This window comes from Ahaetulla prasina, chromosome 1, assembly GCF_028640845.1.
Source record: "Ahaetulla prasina isolate Xishuangbanna chromosome 1, ASM2864084v1, whole genome shotgun sequence".
Lineage (NCBI taxonomy): Eukaryota > Metazoa > Chordata > Lepidosauria > Squamata > Colubridae > Ahaetulla > Ahaetulla prasina.
Genome location: NC_080539.1, coordinates 62,994,467 through 63,019,677, shown reverse-complemented (window position 1 = coordinate 63,019,677; position 25,211 = coordinate 62,994,467). Strand labels below are relative to the sequence as shown.

At 40.9% G+C, this 25,211-nt stretch overlaps 1 protein-coding gene across 1 annotated transcript in view; it reads left to right on the top strand.

Moving 5' to 3' along the window:
* Positions 1 to 9,041: 9,041 nt before the first annotated feature.
* The window catches only part of LBR (lamin B receptor), a 29,821-nt gene continuing 13,651 nt past the window's right edge, over positions 9,042 to 25,211 (top strand). Inside the window, exons 1-3 of the mRNA XM_058165512.1 lie at positions 9,042 to 9,199; positions 17,002 to 17,179; positions 21,168 to 21,362. Coding sequence (XP_058021495.1) covers positions 17,015 to 17,179; positions 21,168 to 21,362 — 360 coding nt within the window. The 5' untranslated portion in view covers positions 9,042 to 9,199; positions 17,002 to 17,014. The remainder of the gene's footprint in view (positions 9,200 to 17,001; positions 17,180 to 21,167; positions 21,363 to 25,211) is intronic.

Here is a 25,211-nt window from a genome sequence, read left to right as displayed (position 1 = left end):
TATGTTACTGTGCTGTTGCATCTGTGTTCCTCCTCCAACATAGGCTTGGACTATAAAATGAGCTTTACAGAAGCTTTCTAAAGAATTTCTCCATGTTCTGAAAACATTTGCACTGATAATCTCTAGAATGTTAAAATAGCCTTACATACGCCATAAGTTTAAAAAAATGATCTGAAAACGTTAAGTACTGCTTATCACTGTGTACAAGTCAGCTCCTTAGTTTTATTATGTAATTTTTCATATTCCTGAAAAATAGAATTACATACCCTAAAATCTAAAATATTGCTATAACCTTTGTACTCTGTCTGTACAAAATACTACTGCTCTTAGTAAGAGCAAATATATAATGGCACATAGGGAGAATCAACTTTGACACAATGTGCTACTTCCTTGCAAAGAAAAAAATCCAGACCCCACTCCATGGCTGTTGCTGGTAAAGTGATTGAAAAGCTATCTCTAGCAGTGTTCCAATATCTCAGGGGCTGCCACAGAGAAGTGGGAGTTGGGCTGTTCTCCAAAGCACCTGAGGGTAGAACAAGAAGCAATGGGTGGAAACTGATCAAAGAAAGAAGCAACTTAGAACTAAGGAGACATTTCCTGACAGTTAGAACAATTAATAAGTGGAACGACTTGCCTGCAGAAGTTGTGAATGCTCCAACACTGGAAATTTTTAAGAAAATGTTGGATAACCATCTGTCTGAGATGATGTAGGGTTTCCTGCCTGGGCAGGGGGTTGGACTAGAAGGCCTCTAAGGTCCCTTCCAACTCTGTTGTTATTATTATTATTATTAAGACCTTGTCATAGTTACTATATAGGACATAGTCTATGTGGGGATGGAAACTGAGGGAGGCCCACAGCAATAGTCTTCTTCTCCACATATGGAAGGAAACTTGAAAGTATCTGACAGCCTTTTGTAAGATCAATATAGAACAGCAATTAGAACACAAGGTAACATGTATACACAATACACAAGAATGTGGGTTATACACACAAGCATAGTGTATATGCTATTCATACACATATGAACATGTGAACAAACACCACATGCGAATACACACAGAGAACAAAACCACACTTGTTTTATGTGTCTGTAAAATAACTAGGGCTACAAGAATACAGCCTTTTTAAAAAAAATAAAGGGAGGAAATGTAGTTTGAAACAAAAAAAATATATTCAAAAGTCTGTGTGCAGCTGTGACAGGAAGGCAAACAAGAAATGCTCTACTTCAAAGCAAACATTTCCTTTCAGAGCAAAATACTAAAAGTTCCTTTGGCACAACTAAGCACAAATAAATCGTAGCAAACTGTATTTTACTAGTAATTCAAGAATAATCAGAGGTGAGATATAAAGCTACAACAGTTCATTTAATGACTGTTTGAAGTTACAAAGCCACTGAAAAAGTCACTTATGACCACTTTTCAAACTTCTGACCATTGCAACATCCCTATGATCACGTGATCTAAATTCAGACACTTGGGAACTGACTCATATTTATGATGGTTGTAGTGTCCCGGGATCATGTGATCACCTTTTTGCGACTTTCTGTCAAGCAAGGTCAATGGGGAAGCCAGATTCACTTCACAACCTTATTACTTAACAACTGCAGTGATTCACTGAACAACAGTGGCAAGAAAGGTGGTAAAATGGGACAAAGCTCACTTAACAAATCTCTCACTTAGCAACAGAAATTTTGGGCTCAACTGTGATTGTAGCTTGAGGACTACATGTCTAGAAGTTTTATTGTAGAAACATCTCCATCTACATTGGCATCTGCTGGTGGGGACATGGGGAGCAAATAGCACAAGTTCTGATATCTTTGTATCGTACTGGTAGACCTTTACTTATGACCACAGTTAGGTCCTAAATTTCCATTGCTAAACAATGAGGTCATAGAGCAAGATGTCACGTGACTGTAGCACTTTTTTTTTTTTTAAATTAAATTTTTATACCGCCCTTCTCCCGAAGGACTCAGGCGGTGTACAGCCAAAATAAAAACAAAATATATACAATTTAAAACAACATTTAAAAAGAGCAAATTTTAAAGGCTGATTATTAAAATTTAGATTTAAAAATTTAAAAATATTAAGAATACCCAATTTAAAATTCAACACAAATTATGCCAGTCCGCTTTAATAAATAAATATGTTTTGAGCTCACGACGGAAGGTCCAAGATCAGGCACTTGACGCAGGCCAGGGGAAGTTCGTTCCAGGCGTCACTGCCCCACAGAGAAGGCCCTACTCCTGGGGCCGCCAGCCGACACTGTTTGGCGGACGGCACCTGAGAAGACCCTCTCTGTGAGGCGTCTGGTCGGTGGGAGGCAAAGGGTAACAGCAGGCGGTCTCGTAAGTACCGGGTCCTAAGCCATGGGCGCTTTAAAGATAGTTACCAAAATCTTGAAGCGCACCCGAAGACCACAGGAAGCCAGTGCAAGCTACGGAGCAGCGATGTCACGTGGGAGCCACGAGCGGCTCCCATTACTACTCGCAGCCGCATTCTGGACTAACTGCAGCCTCCGGGTGCACCTCAAGGCAGCCCCATGTAGAGAGCATTGCAATAATCCAGCCTAGGCGTAACCAGGCGTGGTGACCGTGCATAAGGCATCCCGGTCAAGGAAGGGCGCAACTCGCAAACCAAGTGAACTTGGTAAAAGGCCCTCCTGGCGACGGCCGCCAGGTGTTCATCAAAAGACAGCCGTCCATCCAGGAGGACGCCCAAGTTGCGAACCACCTCCTTTGGGGCCACTAACTCACCCCCAACAGTCAGCTGCGGGTGCAGCTGACTGTACCGGGATGCCGGCATCCACAGCCACTCCGTCTTGGAGGGATTGGGCTTGAGTCTGTTTCTCCCCATCCAGACCCGTACAGCTTCCAGGCACCGGGACAGCACTTCGACCGCTTCGTTGGGGTGGTCCGGGGTGGAAAAGTACAGCTGAGTATCATCAGCGTACAGATGATAACTCACCCCGAAACCACTGATGACCTCACCCAGCGGCTTCATATAGATGTTGAACAGGGTAGGCGAGAGAATCGACCCCTGAGGCACCCCACAAGTGAGGCGCCTCGGGGCGACCTCTGCCCCCTGTCAACACCGTCTGCGACCGGTCAGAGAGATATAAAGCTACAACAGTTCATTTAATGACTGTTTGAAGTTACAAAGCCACTGAAAAAGTTACTTATGACCACTTTTCAAACTTCTGACCATTGCAACATCCCTATGATCACGTGATCTAAATTCAGACACTTGGGAACTGACTCATATTTATGATGGTTGTAGTGTCCCGGGATCATGTGATCACCTTTTTGCGACTTTCTGTCAAGCAAGGTCAATGGGGAAGCCAGATTCACTTCACAACCTTATTACTTAACAACTGCAGTGATTCACTGAACAACAGTGGCAAGAAAGGTGGTAAAATGGGACAAAGCTCACTTAACAAATCTCTCACTTAGCAACAGAAATTTTGGGCTCAACTGTGATTGTAGCTTGAGGACTACATGTCTAGAAGTTTTATTGTAGAAACATCTCCATCTACATGGGCATCTGCTGGTGGGGACATGGGGAGCAAATAGCACAAGTTCTGATATCTTTGTATCGTACTGGTAGACCTTTACTTATGACCACAGTTAGGTCCTGAATTTCCATTGCTAAACAATGAGGTCATAGAGCAAGATGTCACGTGACTGTAGCACTTTTTTTTTTTTTTTTAAATTAAATTTTTATACCGCCCTTCTCCCGAAGGACTCAGGGCGGTGTACAGCCAAAATAAAAACAAAATATATACAATTTAAAACAACATTTAAAAAGAGCAAATTTTAAAGGCTGATTATTAAAATTTAGATTTAAAAATTTAAAAATATTAAGAATACCCAATTTAAAATTCAACACAAATTATGCCAGTCCCGCTTTAATAAATAGATATGTTTTGAGCTCACGACGGAAGGTCCAAGATCAGGCACTTGACGCAGGCCAGGGGAAGTTCGTTCCAGGCGTCACTGCCCCACAGAGAAGGCCCTACTCCTGGGGCCGCCAGCCGACACTGTTTGGCGGACGGCACCTGAGAAGACCCTCTCTGTGAGGCGTCTGGTCGGTGGGAGGCAAAGGGTAACAGCAGGCGGTCTCGTAAGTACCGGGTCCTAAGCCATGGGCGCTTTAAAGATAGTTACCAAAATCTTGAAGCGCACCCGAAAGACCACAGGAAGCCAGTGCAAGCTACGGAGCAGCGATGTCACGTGGGAGCCACGAGCGGCTCCCATTACTACTCGCGCAGCCGCATTCTGGACTAACTGCAGCCTCTGGGTGCACCTCAAGGGCAGCCCCATGTAGAGAGCATTGCAATAATCCAGCCTAGACGTAACCAGAGCGTGAGTGACCGTGCATAAGGCATCCCGGTCAAGGAAGGGACGCAACTGGCGAACCAAGCGAACTTGGTAAAAGGCCCTCCTGGCGGCGGCCGCCAGGTGTTCATCAAAAGACAGCCGTCCATCCAGGAGGACGCCCAAGTTGCGAACCACCTCCTTTGGGGCCACTAACTCACCCCCAACAGTCAGCTGCGGATGCAGCTGACTGTACCGGGATGCCGGCATCCACAGCCACTCCGTCTTGGAGGGATTGAGCTTGAGTCTGTTTCTCCCCATCCAGACCCGTACAGCTTCCAGGCACCGGGACAGCACTTCGACCGCTTCGTTGGGGTGGTCCGGGGTGGAAAAGTACAGCTGAGTATCATCAGCGTACAGATGATAACTCACCCCGAAACCACTGATGACCTCACCCAGCGGCTTCATATAGATGTTGAACAGGGTAGGCGAGAGAATCGACCCCTGAGGCACCCCACAAGTGAGGCGCCTCGAGGGCGACCTCTGCCCCCCTGTCAACACCGTCTGCGACCGGTCAGAGAGATAGGAGGAGAACCACCGATAAACGGTGCCCCCCACTCCCAATCCCTCCAACCGGCGCAGCAGGATACCATGGTCGATGGTATCGAAGGCCGCTGAGAGATCTAATAGGACCAAGGCAGAGGAACAACCCCTGTCCCTGGCCCTCCAGAGGTCATCCACCAACGCGACCAAAGCCGTCTCCGTGCTATAACCGGGTCGGAAGCCAGACTGGAACAGGTCTAGATAGACAGTTTCCTCCAGGTGCCGGGGGAGCTGCCATGCAACCACACTCTCTACAACCTTCGCCACAAAGCGAAGGTTGGAGACTGGACGGTAATTACCCAAAATAGCTGGGTCCAGGGAAGGCTTCTTGAGGAGAGGTCTCACCACCGCCTCTTTCAAGGCGGCGGGGAAAACCCCTTCCATCAAAGAAGCATTTATAATCCCCTGGAGCCAGCCTCGTGTCACTTCCTGAGCAGCCAGCACTAACCAGGAAGGGCACGGGTCCAGTAAACATGTAGTTGCATGTAACCTCCCCAGCAACCTGTCCATGTCCTCGGGAGCCACAGACTCAAACTCATCCCAAATAACCTCAACAAGACGTGTCTCTGTCATCTCAGCTGGATCATCGCAATCTTGGTCCAAACTATCCCGAAGCTGAACGATTTTATCGTATAGATAACCGTTAAACTCCTCAGCTCGTCCCTGTAAGGGGTCATCCCGTCCCTCTTGATGGAGGAGGGAACGGGTCACCCGAAACAGGGCGGCCGGGCGGTTATCTGCCAATGCAATGAGGGTGGAAACGTAGGAACGTTTCGCCTCCCTCATTGCCACTAGGTAGGTCCTAGTAAAGGACCTCACTAGTGTCCGATCAGCCTCGGAACAGCTAGACCTCCAAGTACTCTCTAGGCGTCTTCTCCGGCGTTTCATCTCTCTCAGCTCCTCAGAAAACCAGGGAGCCAATTGAGATCTACGCCGGGTCAGAGGCCGCAAAGGCACGACACTTAACAAGCACTTAACAATGGTAATCCTGGCATTTTGGTTGCTGTTGTTAACCATGAATTTTGGGTTGTTAAGCAAATACCCACTCCAATCCAAGCAATTCCAGGCTTGGTCTCGCCTAGCATTGAACCTCAGTAAATTAAGGGGCTGTCTCCAACTTCCCCACTGACGTACCTCTTCCCCACTCTGCCCTTTTGGTCATGATGCACCTTGCCTTGTAGGGCAGCAAGCAGTTCTAGATCTGCACAACTCTAGGGCTGCTTGCCATGCTCCAGAAAGATGCAGTTACCCCAATCCAGTCCTAGCCATATCTGCCCCTGCTATGCTACACTCCGAGATGCCTGCTGCCCTGCTGCCTCATCTAATTTTGCAGTCCTCTTGCTCCCACTGCTGACAAAGTATGCCTGGACTGATGGCTTGGCTGGGCTTCATGCTGCAAAAAAAAAGAAAAAGTAAAAAGCTTTTTTGTGCAATGGTATTGATGCTTCTTACTTGATAGTTTCTGCTTCTTGTGGTGCCCCAAGATGGGTCTGGGCAGAAGCAAATAAGCAAGAAACAGCCCCAGACTTACTCAGCAGGACGTCATGGCATGAAGACCAGGCCAAACAGGCATGCCTCATCAACAACAGGAGCAAAAAGATCTCAAAAGTCCACTGGGATGGCGGAGGACGTAGCAGGAGAGCCAAAAATGGGGGTGGGGTGGGATAGACAGGCAGATGGCGGAATTGAACCACTCTTGTGGTTGTATGACCAGGTTGCAATTTTGATCAAGTCAGAGTGGGGGAATTGCAACAACTGTAACTTTGGGCATGAATAATAATTCCCTTTGTTCAGTACTACAATAACTTCAAACAGTTGAACTAATAATCATATGTTGAGGACTATTTCAACATGTACATCAAGACATTGCATCCATGTACATAAGGAACAGAGCTTACATTACATCATTTCTTTTGTCATTTTGCTGAAACTGATTATTTCTATATTCCATATTCTTATAGATGTTTCCTTGGAATATAACAATCAAATTTTCTACTCCCAGTACCTGTGAGAGAACTTTAAAGTAGAATATCCAAGATGTTTAAATACACTGTTACATTTCTTTTGCAATAAATTTATTTGCAATAGTGGCAAATATCTGTAGTTCTGGTGTGGGTTGAGGATGAAGGTTTGTTCTCTGGACTCGTGGGTTGGTTTCCAAACCTTTCGTTACCAGGCTCGGTAACATCTTCAGCTGAGTTTAGGGGATAATTTTATGCCAAGTTTTTTTTTCTTACAAATACATGAAAAATATCTTTGTAGCTTGTTAGTCAAGAATGTTTTTGGATGAGCTCAAATATGATTATTTCCATCCCTCCTAAATTCACAAAATGCAATAACATCTATAAATAAATATTGTCTTTCTGTGCTTTGCTGGTTTAGTACAAGTTTATTAAGAAACTAAATTCCAGACATTGCTGAGGTAAAGTTGCTCTAACCAGAGGTTGACCTGCTACACTTTTTTTTGAAAACATGTAGAAACTCATGCCAGCGCAGATGCTCCTGAAGACTATAAAATATGTCAGCAAACAGGCTTCCCTTCTAATCTTTCTATGGTCAACCCTAGTAATTCTGCAATACATACAAATCATTTGTGGGAGTCATTTAAGTTAAACTTGTTCTTGGGGCAAAGCAAACCATTGCTTCAGGGAGCAATTGCCTGGGGCAGCAGTGGAAACCTCCCGACTATTCCTTCTGCATTCTCTGGGCGTCCTCTGCTGAATGATTGTACTAAGTGTGAGATACTATAGACTGGCACAGGTGTCAAACTTGATCTCATCACAGGCCAGATTGTGATGTGTTGCGACATTTTTTTCCTTTGCAGAGCCAGGGTGGCATGGCCTGCGTGTGAGGTATCTGGCCCATGGGCCACCAGTTTGACAGGTCTGCTTAGCCTTAGAGGATATAAACTCATCACTGTTGCTAAAAGATTCAGCTGCTAGTCCTGTTGCTTTCTGTAGACAGAAGACTAAGGACACCATACACCCAGAAGAGAATATTGCCTAGTCCCGATTTCTATTTATTAAACATTTCCTAGGCATCTCAAAGACTCTTGAAAACTTACACAAAGTACAATTTTAAATAATGCTAAAAAGGACCATAAAAATGGTAACAGCAAATCAGAAGGCTCTCTGAAACAGCTTGGTCTTTAAGAGCTTTTGAAAAATCAGTTATGACCATTGCAATACTACATATTTGTTGATCTAAATTCTGGGCCAGTATTTTTTTCATTTGGAATTAGGTTGTATAGTTTTCAGTTTTACTTCCCACTAAACAGTTTCAGAAGGAAGGTTCAGGGTTTGCTTATTTTTTTAAAAAAAAAAGTTTTTTTCAAGTGACTACTGACTCTTACCTGGACAAATACTGCAGTTTTCTTGGCAAAGTGTTTTAGAAACCGTTGGTCAATACCTTCCTCCTACAGCTGAGTGTGTGGAAACTGGTCCAAAGTCATCCCAAATGGCTTTGGGTAAGTCTCCAGGTTTCTAGCCTAATGCCTTATCATTACACCAAACTGGGTCTCATTCTAACCTATCGCTGCATTTAAATAAAACAGTACACCAGATTTTAAAAATCACGATTGGTAAAAGTCACAGTAGCTGTATTCCCATGTGTCCCAATGGCATTCATGCACCCCACAAAGGACTTGCTTTACAAATTTTCAGAATTAATCACGATTGTCTTGCCTACAATAAATAAATCAGTTTCTGCATTCACACGTTCTTGTTCTATTTGGTTTTCGGTTTGAACACATTCTGAGCGTAAAAAGCGCAACCTTCGCCGCATCTACTCTTCAGTTTGTACTCTGATCCTCCGCGATCCCTGCACGGTTTCGGATCAGCCGCGACAGAAACAAGGGGACTCGTTATTGTTTTTAACGCGCTCGCCCAACCGAAGAGACGCGAGCACTCGAACCCCTTCAGCCACGGAGGCTTCCCTTTCCCTTTCCCTCGAGTGAACGATGTCATTGGCTAAACCGGAGGCAGAACTTGGTGCAAAAGTCGGAGGGCTGAGAGGGAGGAACGCGCCACCGACTTGCAGCCAATCAGTGGGCACAAAGAGCGATTCAAATGCTTTGTTTTGCCCAATGGCGGCGGTTGGCGCCTCGGCCTTCGCTCCTCCCAGCAGGACTGGGGGGAGGGGTTTGGAACGTCGCCGTGTCCTCCCGCCTGCAACCGTCGCTAAAAGCGGTTAGTTCGCCTCGCTGTTGAGCTCTACGCTCCTTTTTTGTCTTCGAGGACGTCCGCTCTCAATATCCAACTACCAGGGAGGCTAGTAGCCGCCAGGTGAGGGCGCGTACATATAATGCGGGCCGGGACACACCCCTTCAAGCGCCTTTCCCAAGGTGGGAGGGCACCGGGCGGTCGCCGCCTCCTTTGCCTCTTGCGGTTCCTTTTCCCTTTTCTCCTCCATTTTCGTAGGCCCCGGTGGACTTCATAGTCATCTTCGGGCTCTTTTCTCGTTAAGCGCCGCTCTTCTCGCTCCTTCCAGCAGTTTCACTCCCGCTGACGTTAGTTTTCGCTCGAATTTAATCGTGGAAGTTGAAGCGAGCGAGCGTTTTTGAACGAAACCGTAGAATCGTTGCAGTGGGGGCCGCGAGGGGGCGCCGCCGAGCCCGTGGAAAGGAGCCGTATTCTCTGTATGAGGTCGATCGCTCTTTCCCTTCAGAGGCGCGACGAGCGTGAGGGACTTAATAATAATGAAAGAGTGTGAGGCAATTCATGAGGATAATCCCATCAAAGTTTATACTCCTTTCGAAATTAATATGCTTGGGAAAGGTTCGCACCTGTCCTTGACATGGGAATGTGGTTTTATTGCGTCAGATAGTTTTACTGCTTTAACCGAGGAGCAAATAAAAGACAACCTTTTACAAGTTCCTATTTCAAACGATCAACCTTCAGACCCTGAAGAGGTTGTCAGAACAGTTTCTGAAAGATAAAAATAGTGGAATTGTAGAAGTTTTATTACAATTTTAAACTTTGATCATTATCTGTTACATTCTAGTACAGTAAATAATATAGAACAAATACATTTGAACAAACACATTGTTCAAAGTGACTTAATTACTATAAAATCAAATAAAATATTTTTATAATATATCTCCAAAGAGGTGTGAGGTGGCACTAAAATAAACAAACTTGGTGGAGGTAATTTATAATTTGACATCACAACTAGGGAAGTCACTTAGGTTTGTTGAATATGGCATAGATGTGAGTAAGCGTACCTTAGGTTTCACTTATTGTTTTGCAGTGCTCTTAATTAATTAACATTTGGACTGAATATAATAGGGATTTGGCCCATTCTGTAAGAAAAGCATGAAATAATGTATCAAATTATATCAAAAATACTTTGTGTCTCTGAATGAATGTATCAAATTATAACAAAATAGATACTTTGTGTCGCTGAACATAGATATGTTGTGAAACTAAGAAAAAGAAGAAGGATAAACTCTGATCTTAAGGAATTGATGGCTGGTTGTACAGAAGTAAAAGTGTAGCTTTAATCAGGAGCAAAAGGGCTAAAATATGAACTGGTGTCATGTAGAGTATAATTGGGTTCATATGAAAATGAATGTCCATAGGCTATCAGTAGTTGCAGTATACTTTCTAATGAATACTGATAATAAAAATACCAAAAATGATTTTGGGAAAAAATAAAATTTCAAATAAATGCCATCTGGTAGAGAAAGTTATTCTATCAAGTAATACTGATGGGTGGTTTCAATCAAGAAGATACAGAACAAGTGAATAGACTATTCAGAGACCCAAGAATAAAACAGAATAGTGACTGATGAATATCTGCTTAGAAAAAAGTTATGTTTGTTTTGAATAAACACACAGACATGGAAAAGGTGTATCAATCAAAATGCATGATTGATTTTAGAATTAAAGTGAAACATTGAAGGACCATCACAGGAAAGATCAGCAAGGGTAGTTGATAATTTACTCCTTAAGAAATGGCTAAGACTTGACTATTATGGTGGTCGAGAGATCTGGACTTAAAGGAAATAGTCATTGAACCTTTGTCATGGTCAGATCACTCTCTCCTTCGCCTGGACTTTCTGACCGCTACCCAACACCGCAGGGAGACGGAACCATTACGATGGTACCGTCCCAGGCGCCTGATGGACCCAGAGAGGTTTCGGACGGAGCTTGGGCCACTTCCTGAGGGTCTGGCTCACGGCACGGCAGAGGAACTAGCTGCAGCCTGGGAACGGGCTGCGGCCGGGGCCTTGGACCGTGTCGTGCCTTTGCGGCCTCTGACCCGGCGCAGATCCCAACCGGCTCCTTGGTTCTCCGAGGAGCTGAGGGGGATGAAACGCCGGAGAAGACGCCTAGAGAGTTCCTGGAGGTCCAGCCGTTCAGAGGCTGATCGGACACTAGTTAGATCCTATACTAGGACCTACCTAGTGGCACTGAGGGAAGCGAGGCGTTCCTACGCCTCCTCCCTCATTGCGTCGGCAGATAACCGCCCAGCTGCCCTGTTCCGGGTGACCCGCTCCCTCCTTCACCAGGGGGAGCGGGATGACCCGTTGCGGGGACGTGCTGAGGAGTTTAACGGTTATCTATACGATAAAATCGTTCAGCTTAGGGACGGTCTGGACCAAAATTGTGGCGATTCAGACGGGGTATCTGAGGGCGGTCTTGGTGATGTTGTTTGGGATGAGTTTGACCCTGTGACTCCCGAGGACATGGACAGGTTGCTGGGTAGATTGAATGCCACCACGTGTTTACTGGACCCGTGCCCCTCCTGGCTGGTGCTGGCCACTCAGGAGGTGACACGAGGCTGGCTCCAGGGGCTTACGAGTGCTTCCTTGTTGGAGGAGTCTTTCCGCCGCCTTGAAAGAGGCGGTGGTGAGGCCCTCCTCAAGAAGCCTTCCTGGACCCGCTGTTTTGGGTAATTATCGTCCGGTCTCCAACCCGCCGGCGAAGGTTGTAGAGAGTATGGTGGCATATCAGTTTCCCCTGCACCTGGAGGAAACTGTCTATCTGGACCCGTTCAGTCCGGCTTCCGACCGGTTACAGCACTGAGACGGCTTTGGTCGCGTTGGTGGATGATCTCTGGAGGGCCAGGGATAGGGGTTATTCCTCTGCCCTGGTCCTATTAGACCTCTCAGCGGCTTTCGATACCATCGACCATGGTATCCTGCTGCGCCGGTTGGAGGGATTGGGAGTGGGAGGCACCGTTTATCGGTGGTTCTCCTCCTATCTCTCCGACCGTCGCAGACGGTGTTGACGGGGGCAGAGGTGGGCCCGCGGCACCTCACTTGTGGGGTGCCGCGGGGTCGATTCTCTCGCCTTCTGTTCAACATCTATGAAGCCGCTGGGTGAGATCATCAGTGGCTTCGGTGTGAGGTACCAGCTGTACGCTGATGACACCCAGCTGTACTTTTCCACACCGGGCCACCCCAATGAAGCTATCGAAGTGCTGTCCCGGTGTTTAGAAGCCGTACGGGTCTGGATGGGGAGAAACAGGCTCAAGCTCAATCCCTCCAAGACGGAGTGGCTGTGGATGCCGGCATCTCGGTACAGCCAGCTGAGTCCGCGGCTGACTGTCGGGAGCGAGTCATTGGCCCCGATGGAGAGGGTGCGCAATTTGGGCGTTCTCCTGGATGCACGGCTGTCTTTTGAAGATCATTTGACGGCCGTCTCCAGGAGAGCTTTCCACCAGGTTCGCCTGGTGCGCCAGTTGCGCCCCTTTCTAGACCGGGATGCCTTGTGCACAGTCACTCACGCCCTTGTGACGCCTCGCCTGACTACTGCAATGCTCTCTACATGGGGCTCCCTTGAAGGGCATCCGAGGCTGCAGTTGGTCCAGAATGCAGCTGCGCGGGTGATAGAGGGAGCCCCTCGTGGCTCCCGAGTGACACCTATCCTGCGCAGGCTGCACTGGCTACCTGTGGCCTTCCGGGTGCGCTTCAAGGTATTGGTGAACGTCTTTAAAGCGCTCCATGGCATAGGGCCGGGTTACTTACGGGACCGCCTGCTGCTACCGAATACCTCTCACCGACCTGTGCGCTCTCACAGAGAGGGACTCCTCAGGGTGCCGTCGGCGCGACAGTGTCGTCTGGCGGCACCCCGGGGAGGGGCCTTCTCTGTGGGGCTCCGCCTCTGGAACGAACTCCCCAGGACTTCGTCAACTTCCGGACCTCCGAACCTTTCGCATGAGCTCAAAACTCACTTATTTATTTGCGCTGGACTGGGTTAGCTTTTTATGGGTTTTTAATTGGGTTTTATCGATGGGTTTTTAATGGGTTTTTAATGGGTTTTATTATTTGCTAAATTTTAATTGCGGCCAAATTGAATAAGTTTTTTAGTGGTATTTTAATAGTATTTATTTTGTAATAGGAATGTTTATTTTATCTGGCTGTAAACCGCCCTGAGTCCTTCGGGAGAAGGGCGGTATAAAAATTTAAATAATAAATAATAAATAAATAAATTATAGTTAAGTGATCCTTTCTAGATGCTCTTAAATTCATACCAAGTTAAGAATATATAACATGAACAGAGTACAAATAGTCCTTGAGATACGACCATAATGAAGCCTGCCCATTATGGTCACATGTTGCGGCAGTCATTAGGTGAAATGTGTCATCCAATGACACCCCTATCCCTGCTCTCCCCAATGAAATGTTAAATGAATGAGTGGATCATTAAGCGGAGTGTGGAGTGCCTTCTGGGTGGGGGAGGCTGTTGGAGGCCTAGTACAGATCTAGGTCTGCTGGTTCTGGTCCTCCCAAGGTATCCCCCAACCCCAAGAAATCCCATGCGCCACTTCATGCGCCATCAATCAATCAAAATAGAACTGGAAGGGACCTTGGAGGTCTTCTAGTCCAACCCTCTGCTCAAACAGGAGACCCTGTACCTTTTCAGATAGGGTTATTTCAGAAAATAAGTTGATTCCCTCTTCTTTGTGGCAGCCCGTCAAATAGTGGAAAACTGCTATCCTAGTCCTTCTTTTCTCTAGACTGGCCATACCCAATTCCTGCAACCGTTCTTCATATGTTTTTGTCTCCAGGCCCTTAATCATTTTAGTTGCTCTTTGCACTTTTTTCCAAAGTCTCAATGTCCTTTTTTGTCTCAACGTCCTTTTCTGTAATATGATAACCAAAACTGGATGCAGTATTCCAGGTTGTTTTACTAAGGATTTATAAAATAGTACTAATACTTCATGTGGTTTTGATTCTATGCCTCTGTTTATACAACTAACGGTTGTATTAACTTTTTTGACTGCTGCCGCACATTGCTGGCTCCTGTTAAGTGATCATCCACTAGGATTCAAGGTCTCTCTCACAGATACTTCCAAAGCTGAAGAGCTGAAGAAGCTTCTTTGGATGAGAAGAAAAATGTCTTCAAAGAAAAACCAGAAAGTCCAGTTGTCTCTTGAAAAAGCACCTTTGGGACAACCATGACCTGAATGACTGAGAATCTCCATAGACATCTCACAGTTACTGTTTTTTAGCCAGGTTTCGCCTCATTTGTATTTCTGCCCTTGGTTTTTCCTGCCTAGGCATAAATCCTTGCTTTTCTCCACATTAAATTTCATGTTGTTGGACAGGGGCCATTGTTTAAGTCTATCAAGATCTTTTTGGATCCTGAGCTTGTCTTCTGGGATGTTGGTTATTCTTGCCAGCTTAGTGTTGTCTGCAAATTTGATGAATTACCCATCTATTCTCTCATCTAAGTCATTTATTAAGATATTGAAGAATACTAGACCAAAGATGGAACCTTGTGGTACCTCACTGCATATTTCCCAGATGTAGATGTAGATGCCTTGAGTCCCAACAGGCCTTTTCTCACTCCCACCTGGTCCTTCCAGGCCATAGGACTAATTCCCACTCCACCAGGTCAAACATTCTTCTCCTCACTTACCTTTTGAAGAGGACCTTTTGAAGTTAAAATATTTGCTTATATTTTGTAGCTTAAGAACTGTTTTAAATGTGGTGTCCCTTTTGAAAAAAAATTCAAATATTTGTAGAGTGCAGATCTCAAGCTAGTCAGTTAAAATGTGATTCTGACAGAAGACATGTTTGTATGGTAAACTGATTGTGACGATAAATTAGTTCTCTTCAAGATCCTATTGCATCCCAAAGCTGAACTAAAGACACTAGGACTGAGAGGCCTTTCACTTATTACTAATACTACTACATAAAACACATGGTTACCCTTTGCATAAGAAAAACTGATTTACATGGTGCATAATGAAAAAGATATTTTAAAAATCACTATCAAGCCAAAGAGTTATGAATACTTTTTTACAATACACTTTGAAAATAAGTCATTTCCAAAGCTATTATGGGATAAAATTCTGCCCATTGAAACTAGATAGCTCTACATTATTAAAAAAGGAAAATTCTTAGTGATATGAAATTCTCTTCATCATAGTGATTGAACAAAATTTGGCAATCTTATTTCATACATATGGAACTGATAATTTCGTAATAAATTTACATATGCTGTCTCTAACTTGAGTTATGTAACAACATGTAGTTATATTAAATTAATTTGAAGACCTGCATACATAGCTCAATGGAATACTACATGTCCTTTATTTCTGCAAAATCTAATCTACATGGACATCTGTGCTTTATTTTGGGGGTGTTGTGGTATTTTCCTTTCAGTAACTTGAAGGGCAAAGCATTTCGTGTGAGTAGGCAGTCTGTCTGGTGCCTGTCATTAAGTCATATTTGTCAGGCAGGGAGAATAGAGCTCTTTTATTAAAGGGGGGCATGCTGATATGAAATATGATATTTCATATACATATCTGCTTTGATAGATTTTAGAACTGTTTTAGAACTTGTCATTCCCATATATATATAAATCTGAAACATATAGCAACTGGGTAATTATTTCAGTTTTTTAGCAATATTTTTTGAAGATGTTTTGCCATTACCACCTTTCTGGGGCTGAGAGAAAGTGACTGGCCCAAGGTCACTGAGCTGGCTTTGAGCCTAAGACAGAACTGGAATTCATAGTCGTCTGGTTTTTAGCATGATGCCTTAACCACTACAGCAAACTGACTTTTCTCTCTGTGTTATTGTTAATTATAATGCTTGTTCATTTGAATGGTACACTTAGTGTTAACTGTGCCTGGAAAAGTCAATTTAAGAGATTAAAAATATTTCAGTAGGGAGGACTACGATTTCTTTCAATCCAAAGTTTAGTGTTTGATCTTGAAACACACTGACTCTACATCGTAGTGGTCAGCTTTCAGATCAGCGTTCCCCAACCATTCTTGGTTGGAGGCTTGGGAAAAGGAGGGGGTGGTTTTGCATGAGGGGCAGTCATGTGTGCACACACACACACAGAGTTTCATTTGTGACCGCTCATGCGAGTAGGGCTGCACATGTACACATGCTCCCTGCCACTGCTATAGCCTGGTTCTGAATGGGCTGCGGCCAGGGTTGGGGACTCCTGGTCTAGATTGTTTGATGTGATGAGTTTTTTGTTCTAAATTATGGTATGTTGCTGTTTTATTGTACTACATTGCTATAGCTTAATCTTTATAGTTTTAATATCAATAATTAGTAATTTTTTTATTCTTATATGATTACAGAATTTTGTTAGTAGTATCTATAACTTTTCTATTAATCTGTTAATTACATTAAATTTTTATTCCCAGGATGATTGTAATCTTAGTCAACAACTGAAAGAAAGATTGATGGTGATGAGTTTAGTGTATGTCTTCAATTGCTATGATTTTGGAATAAAATGTAACATAATCAAATGAAGAAGTCTGTAATTTCTGTTTCAGGTTATTATATAAATCAGTGTGTGCACATTGTGTTTAATTTCATAATTTCACATGATTATTTGAAGTAGGAACAATGGAATCCACATCCAATCCTTTAATTGCTCTACACCTTACTAAATCTGACCAGTATCCACATGTCTGTTTCGTTCCCCTCATTCAATCGGAGGGAATACTGATTTATTTGCTTGATTTTTATGTGGCCTACTGTTCAAAATGTAACTTTATTTTCCCAATCTACCAAACAGAATTTAAGAAAGAACTTGAATGTCCACAGTTTTTAAAACAGAAATTTAATTTATTACTCCATGCACACATATACTTTTTTTCTTTTTAGAATTGGTTGAAAAATGCCCAGGAGAAAATTTGCAGATGAAGAAGTGGTAATGGGCCGATGGCCTGGAAGTGTGCTATACTATGAAGTAAAAGTAATCAGTTATGATGAATATACACATCTTTATACAGTTAAATATGAAGATGGAACTGAACTTAATCTGAAAGAAAATGATATGAGGGTAAACAACCTTTGGAATCAATAAATATATAAAGTTTTGGTTAGCTTTCTTGTGAAACTTTTGTCAATGATAAACAATTTTGCAAACATTTCCAAAAATTAAATTTATTTATTATCTTTCCCTATTTTATGATAATGCTCCCAAAACAGCTTAAAAAAGCTATAAAACACAATAAATATTGACAAATTTCTAGAATCAGTGCAACAAAGCAGTTGGTAGTTATGGCCCTATGTTCAGGAAAAGAAGAGTCGTAGTGAGCAAGCTTCTGGGATTGTTGCCTGCTGTCTTCCTTCTGTCCAAGTTTAAACTCATCAGAATTTCTCCTGCTAAGACTAACCATACGTACATTCTTCTGGAAGCATTATTTCTTTAAAGTATGTTAAAAGTGTTTCTTTTTTGTAAAGCAAAGTGTGGACAAATTCTGATTCTATAGATAATATTATATTCTATCAGTTTGTTCAAAGTCATGTATGATGGGAGTTAATTTCTGTATTTGAAAGTTTACAGATGTTCAGTTGCTTTAACTGTAAATCTGAAGCACATCATATTGGGATTAGTTCAGTTGCTTTCCAGAGGCATTTTAAAATGCAGATGTCCAGTAATTGTTACTATATATAGGTTTTCTGACTTTGCATTTGATTCTTGCAAAGTTTTGAAGCACCTTCCCCCTCCCCCAAATGGACTAGACTCTGAATGTATGCTGATTAGTGTCACAAAACTGATGAACTAAAGCATTTCACTTGGGGAAAAAACCTTATGGCTATTTTTGCTTTTGAATCTATTTAGCAACTCCAAGGAAATTAAATTTAATGTTCTAATCAGTTCTATTTTTTATATAAGAATTTTAGCTGTTCAGTATAGCAAAACCTAGATTTAACATCCTAATAGAGAAAAGGGTGTCTTTTCAAGTTAATGTCTCTAACACAACAAATGGAATGTTTGATTTGAAAAACATGTTTTGTATATGAGGAAAAAATTTGATCTGGTAGCTATAAAGTTGATTCATCAACGACATGTCAGAGCTAAGTCAAATGAAAGAAGAGTTTCTAAGCTGGGAGCTTCAGAGCTAGAACAGTCACCCAACGTAATAGATTAGGCCAACCTACAAATCAGAAGATCTCCTGGAGACAGTAAACAGACCAACTAACTAGGGCCTCATAGTACCAAATGTAACAGCTATCCAGATCTGATAGGTCTAAAAAATCCAAAGTCTGTTCAATTGGGGTTCATTAAATGGAGAGATTACTGTACATTCATGTATACCAGATCTTAGTTAAATATTGGAATCACGTAGTGAAGTGTGAAAATATAAAACTTTGTTTAAGCAATGTAAATAAAATTTGAATTCATGGAATATATTCATACTGATACATATAAACATTCACAATTATATTGTATTGTACACTGAACAGCCCATCTAAAGATAAGCCAACTCTCAATTTTTAAAGTACTATGAAAAATGCTTCCCCAGTAGATAAACTGACCTTGAAAAAATTTTCTGTTTTCACAATTGGATTATTCAATTATTATCATTCATTTTCCTATCTCTTCTTTTCTAATTGCTTATTATTTTCTAATAATAAATATATTGTTTATTAATTCAGTTTCAAACAAACATAAAATAATGTATAATAAAAATGAGCAATTTTCCGTACACAAACTAGAAGTGAGAAATGTTACACAATAAAATGCATGACAAGAACAGAAAAATCTCTGCAATTATAACCTGAATTCACCTGATCTTGTAAATCTTTTTTAAAACAATATACCCCCTAATCTTTCAATGTTGCTTTAACTTCCCAATAATGTTTTCCAAAGAGAAAGATAATGTGATATTTTCTAATTAACCAAATATATAATTTTCTTAGAACTGCTAAATCCCCCATCTTCGAAATCCAGTCTTTAGAATTATAGTATTTTTTCATCTCAATATTCTTTTTGGTATTATTAGAGCATGGAAAACACATCTTTTTTTTTAACCATAATTACATTTTAAAGTAGTCTCTATATAATTCAGCAGAATACTCATATATTTAAAAGTTAGATTTTTTCAATAATTTTGTCAATGTACAATTTAATAATATTCAAAAAATGGTACTAGGAAGAACATGATAATGTGAACATAGCTCAATTTGACCAAAATTATTGTTTTGGAATAAAGACTGTTTATATATTTATTAAACTTTGTAACCACCCTTCTTCCTCATAGATTCCTCCTGAAATATATACAATCCTAGAATTTATATTCATTTAAATTATATTTATTATGCCCCAGCATATTTATTATGCCCCAGCAAGTCAAAGGTATTTTAAAGCCAGCTGGGTAATTTTGGAACAGTCATGCTCTCTTAGCCCAACCCACCTCATAGAGTTGGAGGAGGAATTATTACTGACTGAATTATTCATAAAAAAAAATAAAAGGTGAAGTAAAAGTATATGTAAAATTACAGTACAGTAGATGTATTAATTTGGATAAATCTATATATATAAAAGTGAAAACCACTCAAGCCGTAATCCCGAAATCTCCAGAACTGTAAAGCCTACAAACTTGAAATTTGCCACGTATGCTTGTGTTGGCTTCTAGGTGCTCACTAAGGAAGGATTTTTCAAAATGACCATCAGAGCATTAGTATTTCCTATATTATTATTAACGTGCTCTGATACTAAGGAGTTCTACTCCCTGTCCCCACCTGAAAAGAAATCTGTTCCAAATGCAAAACACAAGCAGAGGAGAGGAGTTTCACTTACAATTTTATTTTCACAGCAGGAAGCAGCTTTAATACAGAACACTTGAGCTAAGCAACAGCCAGGCTTCCTCTTGACTCCTTGCTCACACAGCAAATACTGTTTCACTTTCCAAACAGCCCTCTGATGCTAAGGAGTTCTACTCCCCCTCCCCAGTCACCACCTCAAGAGAAATCTATTCCAAATGCAAAACACAAGCAGAGGAGAGGAGTTTTACTTTCACAGCAGCAATCACACAGTCACTTTACTACAGAACAGTTGAGCTAAACCATGCCGAGCCTCCTTCCTGTCTCCTTGCTCACACAGAAAATACTGTTTGAGTTTTCAAACACCCCTCAACTCTCTCACACACTGACATGATGCTAGCCAGATGAATACCGATGGATCCTGCAGGCTGGGACATTCTACTCCTCCTCCCCCTCTGTTCCAACTGCCAGTTGCATTATATTAATGCACTGATGCTATGGAGTTACACATTCTACATTAAGTTTCAGTCTGTTAGTGTCAATTTATCAAGCTCGAGCGCATAGTTTCATAGTGAAGCATGAGTGTCCAGCTAGTTTTAAAATATTACATACATAGGATTTGTGAGTTTTACTAATTTTATTAAACATTAGTAAAACTCACAAATCCTATGTATGTACCATTATTCTGGTGCGACATTTGACGCTAAAGGAAATAAAATTAGATTTACTTCCAATAATCTTTTATCCAGAATAAAAATTACATGGCCAAATCTCATTCATTAGTAATTGTAATGAAGTACAACTACTAAGCATAACAAACATATCAATGGCAAAAAGAAAAATCTTGTATTTTAAGAATCAACTTTTACTTCATCTGTATCGGAAGATGATTTAAGTTGTATCTCTAATTGTTTTAAGGCTAAATTAAAAAGTACAGGAGGCAATGGCAAGTATCATGTTGCCTCTAGATGCTGAATAGTCTTTAATGCAGTTCATATTAATTTTTGAAGGTCATGATTAGGTATGGATTTCCTACATACTTTTATAGATGTATACCAATATATTATTTACATATTGCCAGAGTTATTAGAAATCATGTTTTCTGAATCAGTTGTTGCGTTTTCCTATCAGTTTATTATATTCTTTTAGATGATGTTTCTGGAACTTGAGTTATTTTAAAATAATGTGCCGCTTTTAAAGGAAAATATAGATATCAATACTTATTGTTAGCTGGTTAAGCTGTAATAAAATAATTTTATTTAATTGTTTTTTTCTAGTCTGTGTCATCTTTTCGATTTAGAAAAAGCAGCTCTTCCTCAGGTTCTCCATCAAGACGCAGTGGTAGCAGATCGAGATCGGGCTCTAGATCTCGTTCACCTGGTCGACCAGCAAAACACAAACGTCGTTCTTCTTCACGAAGCAGAGAACCAAAAAATGAAAATAATATTGGGGAACCTAATCTGACTCCTTTGGTATTTGATTTGATCTCTCCTGACTCTTGTGATGGGGGGGGGGAGGTTGTATTACAAAGCTATATTCATGTTTTGTTTTCTGTTGCTTTGAATTCCTTTAGATTTAATTAATTAAATTGTTCATCAATTTGATCTAAAAGCTATCTTCATTAGTTATTTATATGTTGCTAAAACTTAGATATAATGAAGTAGGAGCTTTATCTAGTACACTTCTTTCCAAATCAAGATAAAATAATAAGATATGAGAGATAACAATAATGTTATTAATCTGTTGTCAGTTAGTAAAATCTATTTGTCATAAAGCCATGCAGCTTTAAGGATACCTTTAAAATCAGTTTAATTGCTTAAAAACCTACTCAGACATAGGCTCTTAAGGCTTATGCAGATTGAAATCTGTAACCACATTGACTTTCAGTAGTTTTCAAATGTTCTGATGTAGTTTTTGATTGAAAATACTTATTTTGAAGGAAAATATGGTAAACATATTTAGAAATGTAATTTGTTTACATTTCAATTTAATGCATGAAGGGGTTGGAATGAATTGGAATAGAGCATGCATCCGTGAAAATGATAAGAACTACTTGGTAGTTTTCCAAGGGAGGTAAGGTGTTACTTCAGGAGAAGTTTCCTGCAACTTCTCAGTCTTTGTTGCATGTGCTTGTTACAAGACAATCCGTGCTCCATAATTGCACCAATTGTTATACCTAATGAATACTAACAGTAGCTGTAAACTATGTTAGCTAAAATTTGATACTTAAGTTACTTAGATGACTTCTGTGTGATTTGTTCATTCTACTTTGGTAAAACCAAAGAAACAATACATGATAAGATTCAATAAGAACTTGGGATATACAGAACATCCCATTCATGAAAACTCCTGGGATGGCTAGACTGGAATGGGTTAGAAAATATTAGTCCAGAACTTTCCAGAATGTTCCATTTCTGAAATGATGGATTTTGTGCATACCTATGAAGAACTCAATGTCACAATTCACTAGTATCTGAAAAGTCCATCAAAATGAGAGTAAGATGCTGGAGTTTAGTACAGCATGTTGGTGACCATCAAATTATGTATTTATATTTCATTATATTTAGACATTGTCCAACTACTATTGACATTTTATTTTTTTTATTTTTTTAAAATTTGAATTTATATCCCGCCCTTCTCCGAAGACTCAGGGCGGCTTACATTGTGTTAAGCAATAGTCTCATATTATATACAAAGTCAACTTTTATTGCCCCCAACAATCTGGGTCCTCATTTTACCTACCTTATAAAGGATGGAAGGCAGAGTCAACCTTGGGCCTGGTGGGACTTGAACCTGCAGTAATTGCAGGCACCTGTGTTAATAACAGACTGCATTAGCCTGTTGAGCCACCATTAATGAGTGTATTAATGAGATTAATTAATGAGAAGTACAGGAAAATATGGCTCAGTAGTAGCTATGCTTCAGTTTAGGGCTTTTTGACTGAAGAATCTTCAAGCATTGTTGTAATAAAAGGATGTTTTATTGTTCTAATGGTCTAATTTATGTTAGAATGCTCCATTAAGTAGAGTAAGGCTAGAGAATGTTTAGCATTACAGGTCTTTGTAACTGTAATAAAGATTTGATTCAAGCACTATGGAGCAACTTTCTAACAAATAGAAATCTTGGAAAAAAGAAAGATTGTTTCTAAAGAACTCCAAAGGGAATGAATTCAAATGTATTGGTAGAACAGCCACCTGCCTTGATGTATTTTCTCTTCTCAACAATACTTAACTAGCTGTATTTGCAGAAATGTTGGCTACATACCATATGCTTCTTTCAGTCAGAAACAAATGCTTCTCTGGGGAACTTAATTGGACAGAACCTAGGCAGATTAGATGGTTTATCTCTCCATCACTTAGGATCAGGAGCAACCTGCTTCATCTGGACTATTAAAATTGAATTAGGGATATAATTCTGGAAAATCTCCCCCCCCCCAGAAAAAAGGGAAGTGGGGCTTCACTTTTCAAGTTTGAGGAGAATCCAAAGTTAATTCTAATGATTTCCATCTTGGTAGCAAAAATCCTGGAAATTATCCATTTCCCTTTTCGGCTTTAGCATTACTGTTTAATTCAGGGTGGAGAGGTCAGTTTTACAGATAAGCAGCATGTAAGTGTCACAGGTTTTCAACCTCTAAGTATTCTTTCACAACCTTTATGACTACAGTAGCATTATTCCTCCATCTCTTAAAAACAAATCCACTGGTTTCACCCTTCTGGAGCACCAGTCTGCTTAGCTTTCATGTCCCACATTCATTTTGTGATGGTTCTGCCTCCCTCATTTCTTCAAGCAGAAAGGAAGAAAGTGACTGGCCTAGGAGGAGATTAACAATTGACCAGATACAATTATACAGTTCTAAAATGCTGGTTTCTTTCTTCAAAATAAAGCTCGAGTCATTAAGGTGGCTTAGGATTTTCTGTTTTCCTTTTTTGAAGTTCTTGGTAAAATATTAATATTTGAATGGATAAGCCCAATTCTTGGATCTATTTATTTTCCTGTTGAAGGTCCTTGATTTTCTCAGGTTCCATTAATAAACACTCTCTTAAACATTCTTGGTGTCTACAACCAATTTTTTCAGGATGGAAAAGATATTTCAAAACACTCAGATGACAGCTGGTCATCTGATGATAGCCTTCTCAGAAAAGTTTGGTGATAGCTTTCTTAGAAAAGCTTCTGCAGGAGATAACAGAGCAGCCATACCACCTCTTTTGCCAGGTTTTCATTCTGTACTTGAAACAGCTGTTTGATTTCATTCTTGGTGAGATCAGACAAAGAAACAATAATTAAGGAAAGGCTGCAGCCCTCTGGCTGATTCTAGCTTAGGTAGTGTTCAATTTACAGCTAGGCTTATATGTCCTAGCCAGGAGATAATACAAGAATTAGAATGTCAACTGCTTGCCTTTGATCAGGGAAAAAAGTCTTTTCAGAGCATGTGAAACTTTAATTGAAAACAAGTTGTGCTTCTATATCGGAGACAAATTACTTGTGTATTTAACCACACTTGGTGAAATAAATTATTCTGTTTTGTTCTGTTCTGTTCTGTTCTGTTTTGCTATGTTGAAAACCTCCAAGAAGGTTGCATTTAGCCCTATTTGTTCCCAGATCTGAATTTAAATTTTTGAGGGTTTCAAAACCATTTAAGCAAATCCAGGTTTCACTAAAACTACAAAAGACTCAGTTACACGCCAGAGATTCCTACCAATAATCTCCATAGGGAAAAGATGTACCATCAATGACAGCATCCTATTCTAGGAAGAGATTGGATGCCCTTATGCTATTGAAAGTAAACCACTCTAGATTCCTGGCATTGACTTCTAACCAGAATAGCAGTGTATTTAGATAAGTATCACTCTTTGATACCAGTACAATATTTTTATCTTAAAACCCTTTTAATTGATCCAATTTCAACCAGAAAATTCATTGTTTTGATTAGCAGAGATGGTTTACAGGTAGTCCTTAAGTAGCAATTGGGACCAGAATTTCCATGACTAACTGGTTTGGAGAGAAATGGAATGCTCTGTAATTTTCTAAATGTCTTGGCCCCAGTTTGCCAATGTTGCACATACTCTGCATCACATAACTTTAAAGATAAACTTTTTATAGTACTTTTTTGATATTAATAAGCTTAAGACTTATCATGTCTATTAAGGTTAAAGAATTAAATGTGTTGAGGACAATGGAGAGGGGCAAGAAACTATTATGATTCCTTCAGACTTTAGCTGTTAAGTCTTCAAGGTACATATCAGGCAGAAAGACTAAGATACAAAACAAAACACCAGCTCAGATCAATCTATAGAGTAAAGAATGTTCTGAGAGTAGTTTGA